The sequence below is a fragment of the Monodon monoceros genome, unplaced genomic scaffold, assembly GCF_005190385.1.
Source record: "Monodon monoceros isolate NGI ecotype Baffin Bay Population unplaced genomic scaffold, NGI_Narwhal_1 Super_Scaffold_18, whole genome shotgun sequence".
NCBI classification, from domain to species: domain Eukaryota; kingdom Metazoa; phylum Chordata; class Mammalia; order Artiodactyla; family Monodontidae; genus Monodon; species Monodon monoceros.
The window spans coordinates 24,237,019-24,255,758 of record NW_021703774.1 but is presented as its reverse complement, the minus strand read 5'-3'; the positions used below and the strand labels follow the sequence as shown (position 1 = coordinate 24,255,758).

The following is an 18,740-nucleotide window of genomic DNA, read 5'->3' as shown; positions in this document are numbered from 1 at the left end:
AGTTACTGACAGTTTCTCCTACCACCCTTGTTTTTTCATGACTTTGACATTTTGGGGAGTATTGGGGAGGTATCTTCTAGAATATTCAACATGGTTAGAATGAGGTTATGGGTTTGGGGGAGGAACCCGACAGAGATGAAGTATCTATCATCCTTATCACATCATATTAGGGATGTGTGCTATCAACATGATGTATTGATGATGTTAACCTTGATCATTTGGCCAGGGTAATTTTTACCTGGTTTCTCTTTCCCACCCCTCCTCCCCCTTTCCACATTCTTCTCTTTAAAGTATGTCACTAAGCAAAGCCTATATTCAAAGGGGAGGGAGTTAAACTCTTCTCCTGGAGAAGGTCGTAATGACAAATTATTTGGAATGCCTCTGTACTGGGAGATGTGTCTCTTCTCCCCCATTTATTTATTCACTTATTCATTTATTTATATTAAAACGTTTTTGACTATATAAATAACGACTGCTCAAGAAACTTTTGATTTCTTCTGTATTTCGAGGACGTCCTGAACCACCATTCACCTTTACCTCACAGCTCAATAGGCACGACAATTCTGGGAGTTTCTTTCTGGCGGAGGTTCACCATTAACTGTGTGTCGCATCACCAAGGGGGTCCCGGAGGTGACGGACACCGAGGCGGTGGAGGCGGGGCCCACGACAGAAGGCGGACCCCAGACTCCCTCCGTGTCCACCCTCCACCTGGCTCCGCAGACACCCCCTTGGACAACGTGCTTCGAAAATAAAAAGAAAAAGGGGGGTTTCGGCGCGGGAAGTGCTCTCAGCCGTCAGAAGGTTTTCGTGAGCTCTCTCTTTGCGTAGCTCCCTACAACCTTCGGGAGAGCGAAAAGATACGACGCCTGGGGCAGTCAGAGCTATGCAGGACCAACAACGGGGCGGAGGATGGGCCGCCGCCTGCTGCTGCCAGCCCCGCAAGCACACAGGCCTCGTGCGCCAGGGCAGCCAGCAGCAGCAGCGCGGGGCCCACCCCCGAGGAGAAGGAGGAGGCGTACTGGCGCCGCCGGCAAAAGGCGGTGTGGGCGGGGCCTTGGCGCAGCGGCGCGCGCGGGCCTTCGGGAACGCGGCGCTTAGGCAGCGAAGACTGCAGCGGCCGTGGAGGAGACGGTTGCTGCGCCGGGTCCTGGGGTCGCTGCTTGAGGCGCAGGCGCCGTGGACTCAGCCCATCCTTGTCCTTGCATCGTCGTGGGCTCGTAATGGCGACCCAGCAGAGGCTTTTCCACCTGGTGGTGTTCGGCGCCTCTGGCTTTACCGGCCAGTTCGTGACCGAGGAGGTGGCCCGGGAGCAGATGTCCCCGGAGCGGAGCTCCCGCCTGCCCTGGGCTGTGGCGGGCCGTTCTCGGGAGAAGCTGCAGCGAGTCCTGGAGAGGGCTGCCATGAAACTGGGTAAAGGGGGCGACTGGGACGGGGCCCCGGGACCCCGGTCTCGGCCCCACTGCCGCGGCTCTCATCCCCAAGCCCCCTTCTCCCGGCTGAGGGGTTTCAGTCGCCTGAAACGAGATGTTCTCTCCCTGGGTGCCCCTCGAGCTCCCCAACCCTGTTAGCGCCCAGGAGGAGGAGCACGGGGCTCCTGATAACGTCAGAGCTTCGTTCCGTTCCATAAACAAACGAGAGAGAGACATCCCCGACCCCCCTTGAATTTCTCCCATAGTTAGGGAATCCCCACTGGCGAAATAGGAACTTTAGTTTTTCCTTTCTCTGCTCCGTCCCCTTCTAGAGCGGGGGGTAACCTGGTGGGCCTGGAAGTCTCTTGATGTTTGTTCGGGTACAAAAGTAGAGCACTGGTTTCTTTAGGATGGTTTGTGCTCTCCCTTTGCCTTGTGTTCTCCCTTTGCCTTGTGTTTTGGAGATGGGAGAGGACGCTTAGGAGTTTTACGGAGAACGTTGCTGTGGCTTTACTTTTTAATTTAATTTTTACTTGTAAGCATTCTCCAGCAGTCGCACTCTTCATCCAGAAAGTTTTTTTGGTGTTTTTGTTTCGGCAGTTTACTTACTCTTTCGGCATTCATTCAGCCTGTTTTTATTGAGTGGTCTTTTTAATGTCAGGTGCTCGTGTAAATGCTGGAGATACAGATGTGGCGGAGAGAGACACACACACACGCAGAGACCCTACCCATGTTCCCCGTGGTGAGAACATCTAAGTTAGGAGTCAGTCGCCTTTAACTTTGGCTGTCAGTTTTCCACCCTACTGCCCTGTCATACAGACAGATAGCACCTATTAGAGTTTCGGGCATACTTTGTTCTTCACTTCACCTTCATCTCACATAATTCCACACAGAGCCCTGTTTTTGGAACCTGTTTTGTTTGTGGTTGGTACAGAAGATAACATGTAGCCTGGACTCTCCTACAGCTCTCCTGCTGCCACTCCCAAGTACAGAATCTTGACCAAAAAGCTTTTTGGTCCTTCTTTACTTTTCCAAGAGAAATACTTTCACGACTAAAATATATGCTTCCCTTTCTTCTTTTCTGTTCAACAAGACTGTACAGGTATAGCCTAGTTGCCTACCATTTGTAGTGCCCAGATCAGGTTATTGCAGGAAATACACCTTGAGCCATGAAACCTGCGTTACTCTATTGATTCAGTTTATTCCAGTTATTTCCTTATTATGAACTTGAGTGTTCTTTTACCTCAGTCCTCTTTTGTTTCATTATGTTGATGTTAACTCCCCTCCTCATAATTTTATCATACGTAGTTGTTTAATCGTTGATGAGAAACTGCTTTTATAGTATAATAGTATAATTCTTCCTGGAGAGGAGGTCAGGAAAATTGTCTTCTATCTGAAAACTTGTAAAATTGGCATTTTGCATAGAGTTGTCATTTACACATTCCTTATCTTAGGTTTTCTTTTAAAGGTTAGTAATGTGTTTTATTAACTCTTAGTTTTAACTCCATTTTCCTCATAGTCTTTTCCGTATTTTTAATTACCTGGTTAAAAACAGTTTTATCTTTTGTTTGAGAGGGAGAATTAGCTTTTAGTATATTTAGTAAATTTGCCATCAGTGGTTATTATGAAAAGAAGGGCTGGGTGATCTAATACTGTATCGGGATTTGCTTAAAACAATTTATTTCTTATTTTAGGAAGGCCGACACTGTCATCTGAAGTTGGAATAATAATTTGTGATATCACTAATCCAGCCTCACTTGATGAAATGGCTAAACAGGCAACAGTTGTCCTCAACTGTGTAGGACCAGTAAGTAATCTGCCCTTCTCTGAATCAGAACAAACAATCTATTCATTTCTAGCAGAATCTGGTATTTTATATTCCAGAGAAACATAAGGGCAGGGGACAGAAGAATTGATTCAGGGCCTTAACCCCATATGGGGAGTTTTTACTTCTCATGAGAAGCAAATGGATATGACCAAAGTCTCCTGAGAGAGAGAGTGACACTAGACTCCAGGAATGTGTGCTGGTTTATTTAGTGGTTACAGCTATAATTGCCAAACTTTTTTTTGTGCTGCATGTCCCTTAACTAAAAAAGCTTGAGCATGTACCCATAATTTACTTTTTATTTGTTTTTAAATTACATTCTGTATTACTGTACCAGTACATATGTTAGTGCATGTACAAAGAAAGATATTAAAAAAAGATTCATTCATTTATTCAATAAATGTTTATTGAGTGTTTATTATATGTACACTGAACTAGTCTATGGACATAATGGTGAATAAAACAGAAAACCCCTCATGGAGCTTACAGTCCAGTGGGGAGACAGAAAAATAATGTTATAATAGTAAGTGACAGGTGCTTTGAAGAAAAATAAAACAGGGAAGGGAGATAAAAAGATTGGCACACCAGTCTCTATTAGATGGATGGTCAGGGAAGGTCTCTGTGAGGACCTGAAATTTGCTTAGGGACCTGAATGCAGTGAGGGAGTAAATCCTGTGAGTATTTGAGGAGAGGGTGTTCCAGGAAAGAGCAAATCCAAAGGTCCTGAGATGAGCATGTGCTTGGCCTGACTGAGGGATGTGAGAGAGGCCAGCGTGGTTGAGCGTGAGCAGGGCAGAGAGGTGGGGAGTTAGATTGGAGAGGTACCTAGGAACTAGGTGGTTAGGTCTGCAAGGTCAAGATCAGGGTTTGGGTTTCCTTCTAAATATGAAAGAGCCATTGAATGGTTAAAAACAAGGGCATGATTTGACTTACGTATTTGAAGTTCTTTGGCTTCTGAGAGGAAAAATAGATGGTAGGGAACCAACAGTGGAATGGGCCAAGCAAGCCAATCACAGGGTAGGAGTGTTAGAGGTGGTGAGAAGTGGTTGAAAGCGGATATTTTGAAAGGAGAACCTCTAGCTGCTGCTATTGGACTGGATGTGAAAGAGACACTTGTGGTCTGGGTAACAGGGTGAATGTTGGTGACATTTATGGATCTGAGGAAGCTTTCTCAATTGTCAAAACATTTGAAAACTAAGCATCTAGAAAATTGTTGATAATTTCATCAAATGAAACCAGAAAGGTTTTTGATTGTCACCAAATGAAATGTATTTCTATTGTTTATTTCAATTTATTTCATTAACTAGTTTAGAATGTGGTCTGTGGTTCGTTGCTTGAATCACTGTCTTATATACATCCTCAGCCAGCTTGTCCCTCCCTCCGAAGTACTCTGGAGAAACCCCAGCCCTGGTTATTCCAGCTCGCTGCTTACTCTACCTGAACATGTATAACCCAGTCTGGCTGGAGAAAAATGCATCCCGATGCTGACTAGTCCCACTTTAAATATGTGGTTACAAACCTCACATGCAGCCTCAGTACCTCCAGCAATTCTAATCTATTTTCCTAGGCTGTTTTCTCTCCTACTCACTGAAGCAGCAGTTTTATAACTTCTTTTTTCTCATACTTTTAGCATCCCACCCCTTCCTTCTTCCTCACTCTTACCTCGTGATTTTCTTCCTTCCTTCCTTCTTTCCCTTCCTTTCTTTCCTTTTTTTTTTTTTTAAACTGTGAACAGACAGGCTGTCAGAAGAGAATTTATACCACCAGATCTTCCTATCTGCATTGTATCCTGACTCTGCCTTATCTCCTTTTACAGGGAAAAACTACCCCTGCTTCTCATGGACACGGTATTCAAAGACTTTATATTTACAGGTTTACAGTTACACATATTCTTATTCTCATCAAATTTTGCCTCTTGATTGGATTATTTCTCTCAACATACAAGTATGGGATTATATCTCCCATTTAAACAAAAACTTCTCTGAATTCTGCATGCTCCTCTAACTACTCCCATTTTTCTGTGCCCCTTTTTAGCAAAACTTGAAAGAGTTTGCCTTGCTTACTGTCTCCACTCCCTCACCTCCTCCTGTATCTCGTCTTGTCAGGCTTTTATCCATACTCCTTCAATGAAGCTACTCTGCCAGCATCCCCGTCCTGTCAAATCCAATCATCAGTTCTCTGTCCTCATCTTAATCAGACCTCTCAGCGTTTGTGACAGTCGATCACTTTTTCCTTTCTTCACTTGGGATCTGAATTCTTGCCCTCTCCTAGTTTTCTTTTTCTCTACCAGCTTTGTCTCAGTTTCCTCTGCTGGATCTTTTTATCCTCCTGTGAATGCCAGAGGTCTCAGAGCTTAAGCCTTAGAAACTCTTTTCTGTTTATATTCCCTGGACCATTTTTTAATATTATTATTATTGTGGTAAAATATACATAACATAAAATTTAGCATTTTAACCATTTTTAAGTATACACTTCAATGACATTAAGTACATTCACAATCTTATATAACTGTCACCTCTTTATTTCCAGAACGTTTTCACCATCCCAAACAGAAACTGTAACTGGGCCAGTACTTTTTAAACTTTGTGAAATCAGTTCAGTAGGTTAAGACTAGGCATTGAAAAGAAAAATCAAATAGACTGAAATAGAAAATAGGGTGAATTACACGTAATACAGGTACGTACTGGTTCATGAAGCTTTTGTGTCAGATATATTTGTGTGTGGAGCTGCTATGTGAAATGAATTTCTTAGGGTGGGTTGTAGTCAGAAAGAATTGAAAGCCATGGCTTTCAATACCATCTGTTTCCTGATGATGCCTACATTAATTTATTTCCACTGAGGAACTACCCCTTAAACTCCAGACTGGTGGATCGAATTACCTTCTCAGTGTTTCCAGTTGGATGGTTTATAGGCATCTCTAGCTTTTTGACCCCAAAACATGCTCCTTCCTAAGCTCTACTTGGAAGGTCGTTTTCACTTTGTAATATGGATTATACTCCCAGGGGTAGACTCCAGTTTACCAGTTTTGGTGTCATAATTTGTTTCTTTGAAGGTATTTTTTTTACCCATTTCTCTATTTTGTGAGGGTCTCTTTAACGAGAGCTAAATGATAGCTGTAAAACTAGTCAGGCATATGTAAACAAGTATTATGTCAAAATATACAGAAAATGACTGAATCAGTACTTTTAAGCATTATTCTTTATTGTCTCCTGTGCTGGGAAGTGGAGGAGGAAAAACTGCTGTTGAGAGAAAGATGATGAATCTGATTTTGGATGTGTTGAAACTGAGGTGTCTGCTAGATATATTTTTGAATTAAGACAGGAAATGCGTACTATATAGTGGAATTGTTTTCTTAAGCAAGTGAGGAAGTCAGGGTGAAGAGGAAATAGAGGAGAGGAAGAGAAGCCAAAGTGAAATTCATTTTGCCCCATGTCCTGAGCTCTTGCGGGTCCTGAAGTTTATAACAGAAGCCACAGATGAGGCAGCCTCATCAGTGAGCAGCTCTGGAGATAGGAGTTGGATGTCATCAGTATGCATGTTGTAGTACAAATCCAGAAAGTTGGTGAGATTTTCCAGGGAGCATGTCTAGGGAGGTGATTCTCCACCTCTAACGTATGTAAGAGTCACCAGTGAGGCTCATTTAAAATGCAGGTTACTGCAGTCTACCCCGGAAAAAGAAAATAGAGCTTTGACTTGTACTCATTTTAATTTCAACTCTATGTCCATTTTATATATGTTTAAAGTGTATATTTTATTAGTATAGTAGTCCATATATGTCATTTGTGAATAAATTCATACAATTTAGTAGATGATGGATTTAGAATGTGAACTTGGGTCCTGCTGCCTTGAAAGCCCTTGTTTGTTCTGTTGTACTACGTTGCCTCAGAAGTTAGGTGCTTTCAGTAATTTTGCATGGTTGATGAATAGCAGAGGATGAACTAGAACTTAAACACACTTTTCTAGTCCTGTAATTCCAGTGTCATTTGCTGTTTTTAAGAAGGGGGAGGAGGATGTGGAGATGAGGCTGTGGAGTCAGGTAGAGAGGAGCCTAAGTGACCCACTTGAAAAGGGCAATCCCTGTAGTGCCCTGTCTTTTCTTTTAAGTGTCCGTTTACCTGTTTCTTGAAGGCTAGAAGAAGCAGACCATCTCCTTTCTCCATCTTTTGCTGTGAGGAATGAGAGGAGCAGAGGAGTTTATGCTTCCGCTTACCCTTCCCTCACAAAGGGAAAATTCGTCATGCTTCCTTTGAAATGGGACTGACTCTGATGTATTAACTGTTATATAAAAATTTTTAAATTTTAATTCCTTGAGTTTGAGCAACAAATAGTTTGGGAGATCCAAAATCATACAGGCTCAGAATGGCTACTTTGTACAATATTAAACTTATCCCCTCCAACCCTCTTTGTCCTTTCTTTATTTTGCTAATACTGCCATTAGTTGTTGGTCCCCATGTCCAGCTAATCAGGAAGTGCAGTCATTTCTGTCTTTTAAGTATATCTCACTCTTAGTATATCCTTCCGCTTCCTTAGTTTTGTCCTTCATTTCTTACCTGCCGTGAGTTTTGTTTTCCAATACCACAGGCAGAGTGATATGTCTGTGTTATAAACATTCCACCACTGTCCTGTTTAAAATACTCTAGGAGGGCTCAGCAATGCAGAAAAGATAAAGTTCAGTCTTGATAACATGGCACTCAGGGTCGTTCCTGATCTGGCCCAAGTGTTTCTTTCCAGACTCATCTCTTACCACTTCCCTCTCCACTACTCTGTGCTTCAGGTATCCTGAGCATCACCCTTTTTTACACTTTTACATATAATTTTTCCATTATTTGGATTTTCTTTTTCCTGGCAAATCCTTACTGTTCTTCAGAATTCAACTCAGATGAGTCACTTCTTTTATAAAACTTTGGACTTTGTCTTCAGTTAGAGGTAATTCCATCATGCTTTTATTTACACTGTGAGAGTCAGTAAATTGCAGTTACATTATTTTCTCATTTTCTCATTAGGCTACTTTATTAATATTTGATTTCTTAATAGCGAAGACTGTACTTCCAACACTCAGTGGTATTCCTTCATTTAAGCTTGCTAAGTAAGAGTAAACTGTTGGTTTTCTTTATTCTCCCAGTACCGATTTTATGGAGAACCTGTAGTGAAAGCATGTGTTGAAAATGGAACTAGCTGTATTGACATCTGTGGAGAACCTCAGGTATGTAAAATGGAAAAGAAGGAACAAAATTAACAATACAACTTTCTGTTAAAGTGAAAAATATTTAGTGTAATTTTGCAGACAGATTTTAGAAGGTGATGACTCTGTAGCATTTAGAGATGGTATTTCATTGAAAGCTTGAAGGAGAGCATGATGGTAAGGTCTTAGCTTCAGTTTTCTTGAATTTTTCTTCCTTACATCCTGATTTCTTCCATGGCCTTTGTGTATAGGATGTGTTGATTTTTATTGCTACTGCATGCTGTAAACAGAATTAATTAAAATAAAACTTGCTCAGAGTCATGCAACCATTAAGTAGAGAAACTAGGGCTTGCATTGAGGTTTGCCTGAATTAACACTGCAGGAAGTGGAGTGTTAATAAGCACTGAGCCACACTAGCTCCTTTATAACTGTAACCTCATATGTCCCTATAGTCTCTGCTGAGTACCATCATCAGTGTGCTGGTATATACATACTTAGAGCTTATCAGTTGGTGATGTATATTGGAAAGTGTTAAGAAAGTGTAAATTACCAAGACTTATAAAAGAAGAGGTAGGAAATATGAATGTAAAAGAAACTATTCCTATCTTATTTAAAATATTCTAGAGCAGAGAAAATGGTGGAAAGCTGCTAAGTTATCTTATAAAGTACCATGAACGTGGCATCAAAACCTAGTAATGAGCCAGAATATATATAAGTCAAAAATACAAATTTAAATAACCCAATTTAAAGTGGGCAAAGGGAAGAAAAGAGGCAAATCACCTGTGCAGAATTCCACATAATTCACATAACTACTGTGCCCTTGAGGAGGGGGAGCTTCACTCCTCCCTCTTTATGTGTGGGCTGCACAGTCACTGCCTTCCAGCGAGTACAGTATGGAAGCGGCGGGGGGGGGAGGGGGAGAAGAACTTTACAGTGGAGACACCAGACAAATGCCGCCTCAGCCAGGTGTTCAGGGTCAACATCACCAGTGAGAAATTATGTTGATAGTATGTACTCTTCTTTTTTTAAATGATTTACAATATTGTGTTAGTTTCAGATGTACAGCAAAGTGTTTCAGCTATATATATATTTTTTTTCAGATCTTTTTCCATTATAGGGTATTACAAGATACTGAATATAGTTCCCTGTGCTATACAGTAAATCCTTGTTGTTTATCTATTTTATATATAGTGGTGTGTATCTTTTAATCCCATACTCCTAATTTATCCATCTCTCCCTCCCTCCCACTTTGGTAACCATAAGTTTATTTTCTGTGTCTGTGAGATAGTATGTACTCTTGATATGACATCAGGAAATGGCACTTTACCCCGTCTTCCTCCCCAAAACCTGTAACTCTAGTGTAGTCATGAGAAAATCATGCGACAGTTTCCAATAGAGGGGCATTCTGCAAAGTACCTGACCACTACTGTAAAGGTCATCAAAACCCAGGAAAGTCTGAGAAACCATCACAGCCAGCGGAGCCTAAGGAGACATGACAACTAAATGTAGTATGGTATCCTGAATGGGATCCTGGACAGAAGAAGGACCTTAGATAAAAACTGAGGAAACCTGAACAAAATAGGGACTTTAGTTAGTAATAATGTATCAGTATTGGTTCATTAATTATAATAAATGTTAATGTAAAAGATGTAATGATAAGGTTAACTGAGTGTGGAGTACCTAGGACCTCTCTAGTACTCAATTTTTTTCTGTAAATCTAGAACTGTTTTTTAAAAAAAACAGGCAAAGAATTTGAACAGACATTATTCCGTTCTTGCGTTCCCTCCTTTCCTACCACTCTTTCTACTTACATATGTGCACAGATAAATGTCTGTAATGATGTTCATCTGGAAGATGTGATTCGGGGTAACTTTTTTTTGTTTTCTTTGTATTTTTCTATATTAATTTTTCATAATAGGTATTGCTTTTGCATTTAAAAGTCATTCTAAAAAATGAATTAAGTCAGATCTGCATACCTCTCACACCACCTGGAGCATAGTAGGTATGTTTGCTGAGTAAGTGCCAACTATTTGGCAGTTAATATTTTGCTGCAGAGCCATCTTGGTTAGTATTTTCACAGTTTAATTGCTTTGTTTTTAAAGGTAAATCATTTAATTTTGGTCTAGATGTTTCTCCGTAGCTCTGATTCAGATCTTTTGTCTTGAATCTTTAGTTTCTGGAACTAATGTATTGGAAGTATCATGAGAAAGCTGCAGAAAAAGGGGCTTATATCATTGGAAGCAGTGGCTTTGACTCCATTCCAGCAGATCTGGGAGTAATATATACCAGAAATAAAATGAATGGTAATTATTGATCAAGAAGCAATAATGGAATTTAAAATAGAGGTGTTTCATGTTTGTAATTGTGGTGAACTAAAATCTTCTTGAGAAAAGAAACAACTATTAATGGGTAGTATTAAAACACATACTTTGTTTTTAATATAGCTGTACTTGTTAGAAAATGATATTGACACTATTGTTTTTTGAGGTATGGATAGTACTATAAGTGTTCTAAAGGAAGGAATTCTCCATTAGAATTTAGTTGTGGTTATAGCTATAAAATTTCTGGAAAAAATTTTTGGCAGGCATTATAAATTCAAACTTGCTTTGTTTAGGAATTAATACATCTTAAAGTATAATTTATACACATACTATAATTGGAAAGTTTTAATTTTTTTTAACGACCAAAGCTAGAAAGTATTGAACAAGCTTTTTGACATCTTTTTTAGCTCATTTATAAAATGGAGACAATAAGAATGGAAAAAAATCACTATTATAGCAAAACAGTGGAATGTTATACATACATAAAAAAATGCCCTTTATAAAAATGACCTGAAGCAAATAAGTCCAGTTCTATATAAACCATTCTAGAGCTTAAAATTATGGAAAGTGTTCCAGTTTATATTAGAACGGTAACTCTGAAACCAAAGCTCAACAAAGGTAATACGCATGCCTGCCACTTATTGATTTTAGATTTTTAGAAATTGAGGAATAGAATACTTTCTTAACACAGTGAATGTCAGAAAGCAGTAGGCAACATCATACTTAATGACGAAACGCTGGAAACATTCCCAATAAAGAGAAGGGCATGAATTGAACATCTTTAAAATATTTATTTAGTCTTCAACCCATGGATCTGGTATATTTCCATTTATTAAAAAACTTACTAAAAAAATCTCCATTTACTGAAAAAGTTTAGAGTATTTTTCATGGTGGTCCTACATGTTTCTTATTGAGGTTATTCTTAAATATTTAATAGTTGTTATTTTGAATAGGTCCTTTTTTATTTTTAAGGGAGAAATATTACTTTAAGATTTATTTTAGAACTTTTTTTCAGACACTGAAACCTAGGAGTCAGCATTTAACAAATACCCCAGCTAATTGTTGATTCAGGTGGCTCACATTTCATTACATACTGCCTTAGGCGATACATGTTCTTTCTGTGCACAGGGTTAGATCAAAGAGCCATGGATCCAGGCCACTTTCTCTTAACAACTCTCAGAATCCTCTCCAGTGAGTTAGAATTTAATGATCTATTCTTGGTTTTTGACAGTGTTAGATAAGTGATATTTATGTGGCTTTAGTTCTTTTCTGCTGTAACATCATTGTAGATGGTGTGGTTATTTGTTACCTTGCTCATTGTCAACTTTCTAAGGCCCCATGCTTTAATTTTCTCTTGGAATTAAATCTAGGAATACTGTCTCTTAACAAATTGGTATATTTTATCAGATTTTGAGAATTAGCTAGCCCATTATGTTTTTCTTTTGTCTTACTGCTCTCGATAAGCTCAAAGATTAATTAAATACTTAACCACTATACGTATGTGTTAGTCCTCATGGTTAACATAATTGATTTCTCCCCTTTTTTTCTGGCCTTGGTTTTCTACTTTGTTTTTACTCATTATATTTTTATTTCATTTAAATAGCCTTACTTTAAGTATTTAATAAGCCATCACAAAGGCCCATTTTGGTAGGGTTTCTGTATATTCATTGTAAGTCACTACTAATGAGTCTTCTTGAAAGCTTTCATATTGGAAAATAGAATAATTCCCATAGATGTAGTTTTTTTTTTTTTGCTGTACGCAGGCCTCTCACTGTTGCGGCCTCTCCCGTTGCGGAGCACAGGCTCCAGACACGCAGGCTCAGCGGCCATCGCTCACGGGCCCAGCCGCTCCGCGGCACGTGGGATCTTTCCAGACCGGGGCACGAACCCGTGTCCCCTGCATCGGCAGGCGGACTCTCAACCACTGCGCCACCAGGGAAGCCCATAGATGTAGTTTTGAGAACTGATGGCCTTCCAGAATCAGTGAGCTAAATTGTTGCCTTATTGGAAGAGATTTTTTGCAATGTCAGTTTGAATACTAGAAAAGATTTTGTGAGTACCAGCAGTTAATTTATACTAAACTACTATTTTTCTGATAATTTATCTGGCTTTAGCTGCTCCTTAAATCTGTTTACAATAACCTAATAATACTGTTATAGCACAGATTTTCCTGATTATATCAGCTGTAGGCCTAATAAAAATGTTCCCTAAATGAATAGGAATAGCTTATTATTACTTATCCTGGGTTAATAGATTTTTATTTGATTTTACTTTTACCATTTTCCTTCTCTTTTAGGTACATTGACTGCTGTGGAAAGTTTCCTGACTATACATTCAGGACCTGAGGTTAGTTTTTGTTTGTCACGTGTTTTCTTTGTTAATATTAAAAACATTTTGGAAATGATACTTGCCTGTTGAAAAGGTTTCAATTAATTAAACTGTATATACAGTTGTAATTTTTAGTGTATGAAAGTCACTGTTTAATTTTAAAAAGTAAAGATTGCTGTGAGTTATTTTGACTTAAAATAGAATTTGTTTAAAACTGCACAGTTCATTATTACAATGAGTTACCATCATCCTAACACTAAAGATCTATCATTGTTGTGTGATGAATGTTGTCAGCCTAGAGAATTATCACCTTAGTGCAAATCAGTGCATTTTTATTATGTGCCTAACTTGGAGTTAGGTGCTCTTGTGGCCATACAAGAAATGTATAATGTAAATGTAATCTTACTGAATTTATGGTCTATTTGGGAGCATAAGATAGTTGCATTTCTGGGAAAGAACCATGTTTTGTGGTAGTAGTTTTACTGCCAGTAGTGTCTAACACAATTCTCTGTCTATACTTGAGGCTTCATAAGTATTTATTCTCTTTAAAAAATATTCAGTATTTCACATATTGTGTAATACAAGTATATATAGTAGTGCAAGATAGTGTGACACATAAATGAACAACATGCAAACCCTTAAAGGGAATAATTTAGACGAGCAGGAGACAAAAATTGTTATTAAAGAGGTCAGATGAAATACTATAGGATTCTGAGAATGGGGAGTTACATCTAGCCGGGAGGCCAGAGATCAAGGACTTTTTGGAGAAGTTGGGATATGGAATTTTAAAGGTTGGTGCTGAGGAGATGTGGATAAGGGAGAGAGGAAATAGTTTAATAAAGATGTAACTGTGGGATGGAGTGGAGCATGTTTAAGTAATGGTTTTATTTGTCTGGATTGTAGGTTCAGATGAATAAACATGAAGAACTATATAAAACTTGCTAAAATTTGTGGTTACAGATAATATCCACTAGAGTATCAGAATAAAGGGAAGTGACAGTGGGCCTGAGTAATTTGGGGATGCCTCATAGAAGCCTTATTAAGTTGAACCTTGAAAAGTGCATAGCATTTGGAAGGTGAGAGGCAGCAACCTAAACAAAGGCTCAGAAATGAGAAAGAAGGACATGCTTGGAGCTCTGGGGAACATGAGTTAGAAAGCCAACTCAACCTGGTTTAAACCAACAAAACAGAAAGGAATTTATTGATTCATGTAACCAAACATCTGCAAGTAAACAGTATGGCTGGATCTGGATGTTCAAATGGTATTATCGGAACTCATTTTTTTCTCTTCCTCTTCCTGTCTCTGCATTACTTCTGTGCTCCTCAGTGTAGGCTCTCACAATCGGGGGGTGGGGGGGAAGGTACTGGCAGCCCCAGGTATGCATTGTCCATAAGGTTCATGATTTCCCAGGAACAGCTAGCAGAGTTTGAATATTCAAAGATGGGGAAGATTAGTCAAGTATTGGGTCATTTGGTCATTCTTGAGCCAAACAGTGTGACCTGGGGTAACGGAGTAATAAGGTTGCCCAGGCCTGGGTCATGGGCCTCTGGAGAGGGAATCATAGGGCCAAGCCCTTCTCAACAACACGTAACAAACTTCCAATAGGAAAGAGAGTGTTGTAAGCAGAACATAGGGTAGGGGAATTAAGAATTCCCTGCAGGAAATTAGTGTAGGACTGACAAAAAACAGATGTCCACTACAGGGAGATAGTGAGAAAACAGAGCTAGAAAAGAGGCTTCTTTTGAAAGAGGAGCAGGAGATGATCTATAACAGGAGATGAGAGTTGTGTCTCCTTCATATGGTTGCTATGAGGATTAAATTAGTCAATGAATATAAATCAGAACAGTGGTTGGCACTTTACAATCACTCAATAAATGTTATTAAGTCCTATTATTATAAGGACTCAAAGTTGGGCCTTAATCAGGACGAGACGTTTGAAAACATCGAAATCAATGCAGCTCCTTCTCATTCCCCTTAAAGCAAAATACAGAGCCTTAATTTCACAAGGATGGACAGAGGTAACTGCCTTGATTCTATGCATCCCTTGGCACAGGATTGTTCTCCTCCTACTCCTTGTCCTACTTTTCCCCTTAAGCTTTGTTACTTTACATAAAAAATTGAATCTTAGACTATGTATTAGACCATAAAGCAAGACTCAAAAGAATTTCAGAGAGTTGGAATCATATACTCAAGGACAGTGCTGTCCAGTAAATCTTCCCTCAGTGATGAAGGTGTTCCATATATGCTATATAATGGCTTCCATACCAGATAGTGCAGCTCCAGAGCAGGGTCAGCCCATGGCCTACTTTTATATGGCTGCAAGCTAAGAATAATTTTAACATATTTAAAGAGCTATAATAAAAAACAATACGCAGCAGAGACCAGATGTGGCCTGCACAGCCTAAAATATTTAGTTTGACCTTTTACAGAAATAGTTTGCCAACCCCCGTTCTAGAGTATGTTTTAGACTATAATGAAATTATACTAGAAATCAGTGAAGAGATGATAAGAATTCAATGTCTTCACTTCTTATAGGTTGTTAGGATTTTCTGTATACTCTTAAGTCCGTTTTGGTAGTTTGTGTCTGCATTAGTTTCTTAGGACTCCTGTAATAAAGTACCGCAAACTGGGTTGCTTAAACAAGGGAAACATTGTTCTCACAGTTCTGGAGGCTAGAAGTCCATGATTAAGATGTTGGCAGGGTTTCTTCTGAGGGCTGTGAGGGAGAATCTGTTCCATGTTTCTCTCCTAGCTTCTGGTGGTTTGCTTGCAATCTTTGGTGTTCCTTTGTTGTAGATGCATCACTCAGACCTCTCTTCCATCTTCATATGTGTGTGTGTCCAAATTTCTCCTTTTTATAAGGACACCAGTGGTTTGGGGTTGGGGGCCCACTTCCTCCAATATGTATGACCTCAACTTAACTAGTTACACCTACAACAACCCTGCTTACAAATAAGGTTACATTCTGAGGTACCGGGGGTTAGGCCTTCTACATATAAATTTGGGGTGGGTACAAAATTTAATCCATAACAGTGTCTTTCTAGGAATTTGTCCATTTCATCTAGGTTGTTTACTTGTTGGCATCCAGTTGTTCATAGTATTCCCTTATACTCTTTTTTATTTCTGAAAGGTTGGTAATGCCCCTTCTTTCATTCCTGATTTTAGTAATTTGAGTTCTCTCTCTCTCTTTCTTTTTCTTTCTCTCTCTGTCAATCTAGCTAAAGGTTTTTCATTTTGGTTGATTTCTTCAAAGAACCACCTTTTGGTTTCGTTGATTTTCTCTATTGTTTTTCTATTCTCTGTTTCATTTATTTCCACTCTAGTCTTTATTGTTGCTGGATACAACAGTAATTTAAAAATCAGTTGCATTTCTGTATACCAGCCACAGTTAGAAAATGAATTTTTTAAAATGAGACCATTTATAGTAGCATTAAAAAATCAAGTACTTAAGAATAAGGGATATAAAATGTACAAGATTTCTGTGAAGAAAACTATAAAATGTTATTGAGTGACCTTAAAGAAGACAAATAAATGGAAGAATCCACCATATTCATGGATTGGAAGGCTCAATTTTGTTAAAATGTCAGTTTTCCTTAAATTAATTTATAATCCCATATAATTCCAATCAAAATCGCAAACAGGTTTTTTTTTTTGCTTGCTTGTTTTGTTTTAGTATGCAATTTGACAAACTAATTCTAAAATGTATATGGAAATGCAGAGGGCCAAGAATAACCAACACTTTCTTAAAGGAGAATAAGGTAGAAGGATGTTCTTGAATATCAAGACATTATCAAGTCAGAGTGTTACGTTGGCAGGGAGATATCGATAGGCCAGCAGATTAGGATAAAGAACTCCGAGTAGTTTGTGCATATATGAGCACTTGATTTATGGTAAAGGGTCTTTTTCGGGAGATGATGGGTGTGGGGAAACAATGAAATTGGACTCATACTTTGCACTGTGTACAAAAATCAAGTTTAGGGGGGTTATAGACCTAAATGCATAAGGCTAAACAGTAAGCTTTTAGAAGATGAGTATTTCATGGCCTCAAGGTCAGGAATGGTTTCTTTTTTTCCAGAAATATATTTTATTTTGTTAATTTATTTTTATTGAGGTATAATTGACATATAACATTGTACTATTTAGGTGTACAACATAATAATTTAATATTTGTTTATATTACAAATGATCACCACTAGTTAGCATCCATTACCATACTTAAGTTTTTTTTCTTGTGATGAGAGCTTGTATTTATTTTTTTTGAAGTAACTTTTCTTTATTTGGAATCTGATTATCAGCAGCTCTTTATATGTTTATTTTTTAAGCATATAAACAATTTTTTAAAATTTATTTATTTATTTATCTTTGGCTGTGTTGGGTCTTTGTTGCTGCATGCGGGCTTTCTCTAGTTGTGTCGAGCAGGGGCTACTCTTCGTTGCAGTGCGTGGGCTTCTCATTGCGGTGGCTTCTTTTGTTGAGGAGCATGGGCTCTAGGCGCATGGGCTTCAGTAGTGTGGCACACAGGCTCAGTAGTTGTGGCTCACGGGCTCTAGGGCACAGGCTCAGTAGTTTTGGTGCACAGGCTTAGTTGCTCCGCAGCATGTGGAATCTTCCCAGACCAGGGATTGAATCCGTGTCCCCTGCATTGGCAGGCAGATTCTTAACCACTGCACTACCAGGGAAGTCCTAAGAACTTTTAAAATCATCTTTCCTGGCAAATTTCTAATTTTCTATATAATATAAACTATAGTCACCATGTTGTACAGGGAACAAATGACTGCTTGCAAAAGACACGGAAGGCATTAAATATAAAAAAAAAAGTGGAATACATTTAAAATTTTAAATTGAGTATGTCTTTTTATATCACAAGACACCATTAAGAAAATGGAAGGTCAACAGCAGAGTAGGAGGTCCTTCTAACACATGATGAATCCTAACATCACAATTTTGAGCAAAAGAAGCCAAACTCAAGGAATATACATTATATGGTTCCATTTCTGTAAAATTTAGAAACGGGCAAAACTCACTGCACTGTTTAGAAATGAATACTTAGGTGGTAAAACTCTTAAAGAAGCAAGGAGTTTTCTTGATTACCACAAAGGCAGGACAGAAGGAGGGCCTTCTGGGTTTACATAGATGTTAGCTTCATAATTACATTAAATTATACTTTTATGTCTTGTGCACTTTTCTTTCTATTTTTCAACAAAATAAAAGGTTTTTAAAATGGAATGTAATTTTTGCCTTTTTGATGGCTTATTTGTATGAGAAGATACTCTTAACGTTTTTAAAAAAACTATTTTCTCCTGATTTTTGGAAATCTTTGCAAGTAGGTCAGATTGGCTAGGTGCAGACTGAGGATAGTTTCACAAATCAAACTCTTAAGACTTTTAGCTCTGATTTAATTTTAACAAACAGAAGAAATTAATCTGTACCAAAATAGAAATTAGGTTGGTGTCTCTTTACCTTTCAGTTTCATCAAAGCTGTTATATGAAAACCTGAATCTTCTGATGGTTTTAGTGTTTCTTTTTTTCTGCTTAAAGCAATCAGTGATAAATAGTTGAGTGAAAATGATGACATGAAACTTATTAAAAAGAGCATAAATAATGGTAGGAGGAAAGAAGAAAGGGCATATGTTTGTAAATATATAATATATAAATAGGGTATAAATAGTGAATG

The 18,740-nt window shown here is 38.6% G+C and overlaps 1 protein-coding gene across 1 annotated transcript in view; it reads left to right on the top strand.

Annotated features, from left to right (window-relative positions):
• The first annotated feature begins 1,106 nt into the window (after window positions 1–1,106).
• SCCPDH (saccharopine dehydrogenase (putative)) overlaps window positions 1,107–18,740 on the top strand; it is a 40,281-nt gene continuing 22,647 nt past the window's right edge. Inside the window, exons 1-5 of the mRNA XM_029230959.1 lie at window positions 1,107–1,410; window positions 3,104–3,216; window positions 8,357–8,437; window positions 10,590–10,719; window positions 13,034–13,083. Of these exons, the coding sequence (XP_029086792.1) occupies window positions 1,221–1,410; window positions 3,104–3,216; window positions 8,357–8,437; window positions 10,590–10,719; window positions 13,034–13,083 (564 nt within the window). The 5' untranslated portion in view covers window positions 1,107–1,220. The remainder of the gene's footprint in view (window positions 1,411–3,103; window positions 3,217–8,356; window positions 8,438–10,589; window positions 10,720–13,033; window positions 13,084–18,740) is intronic.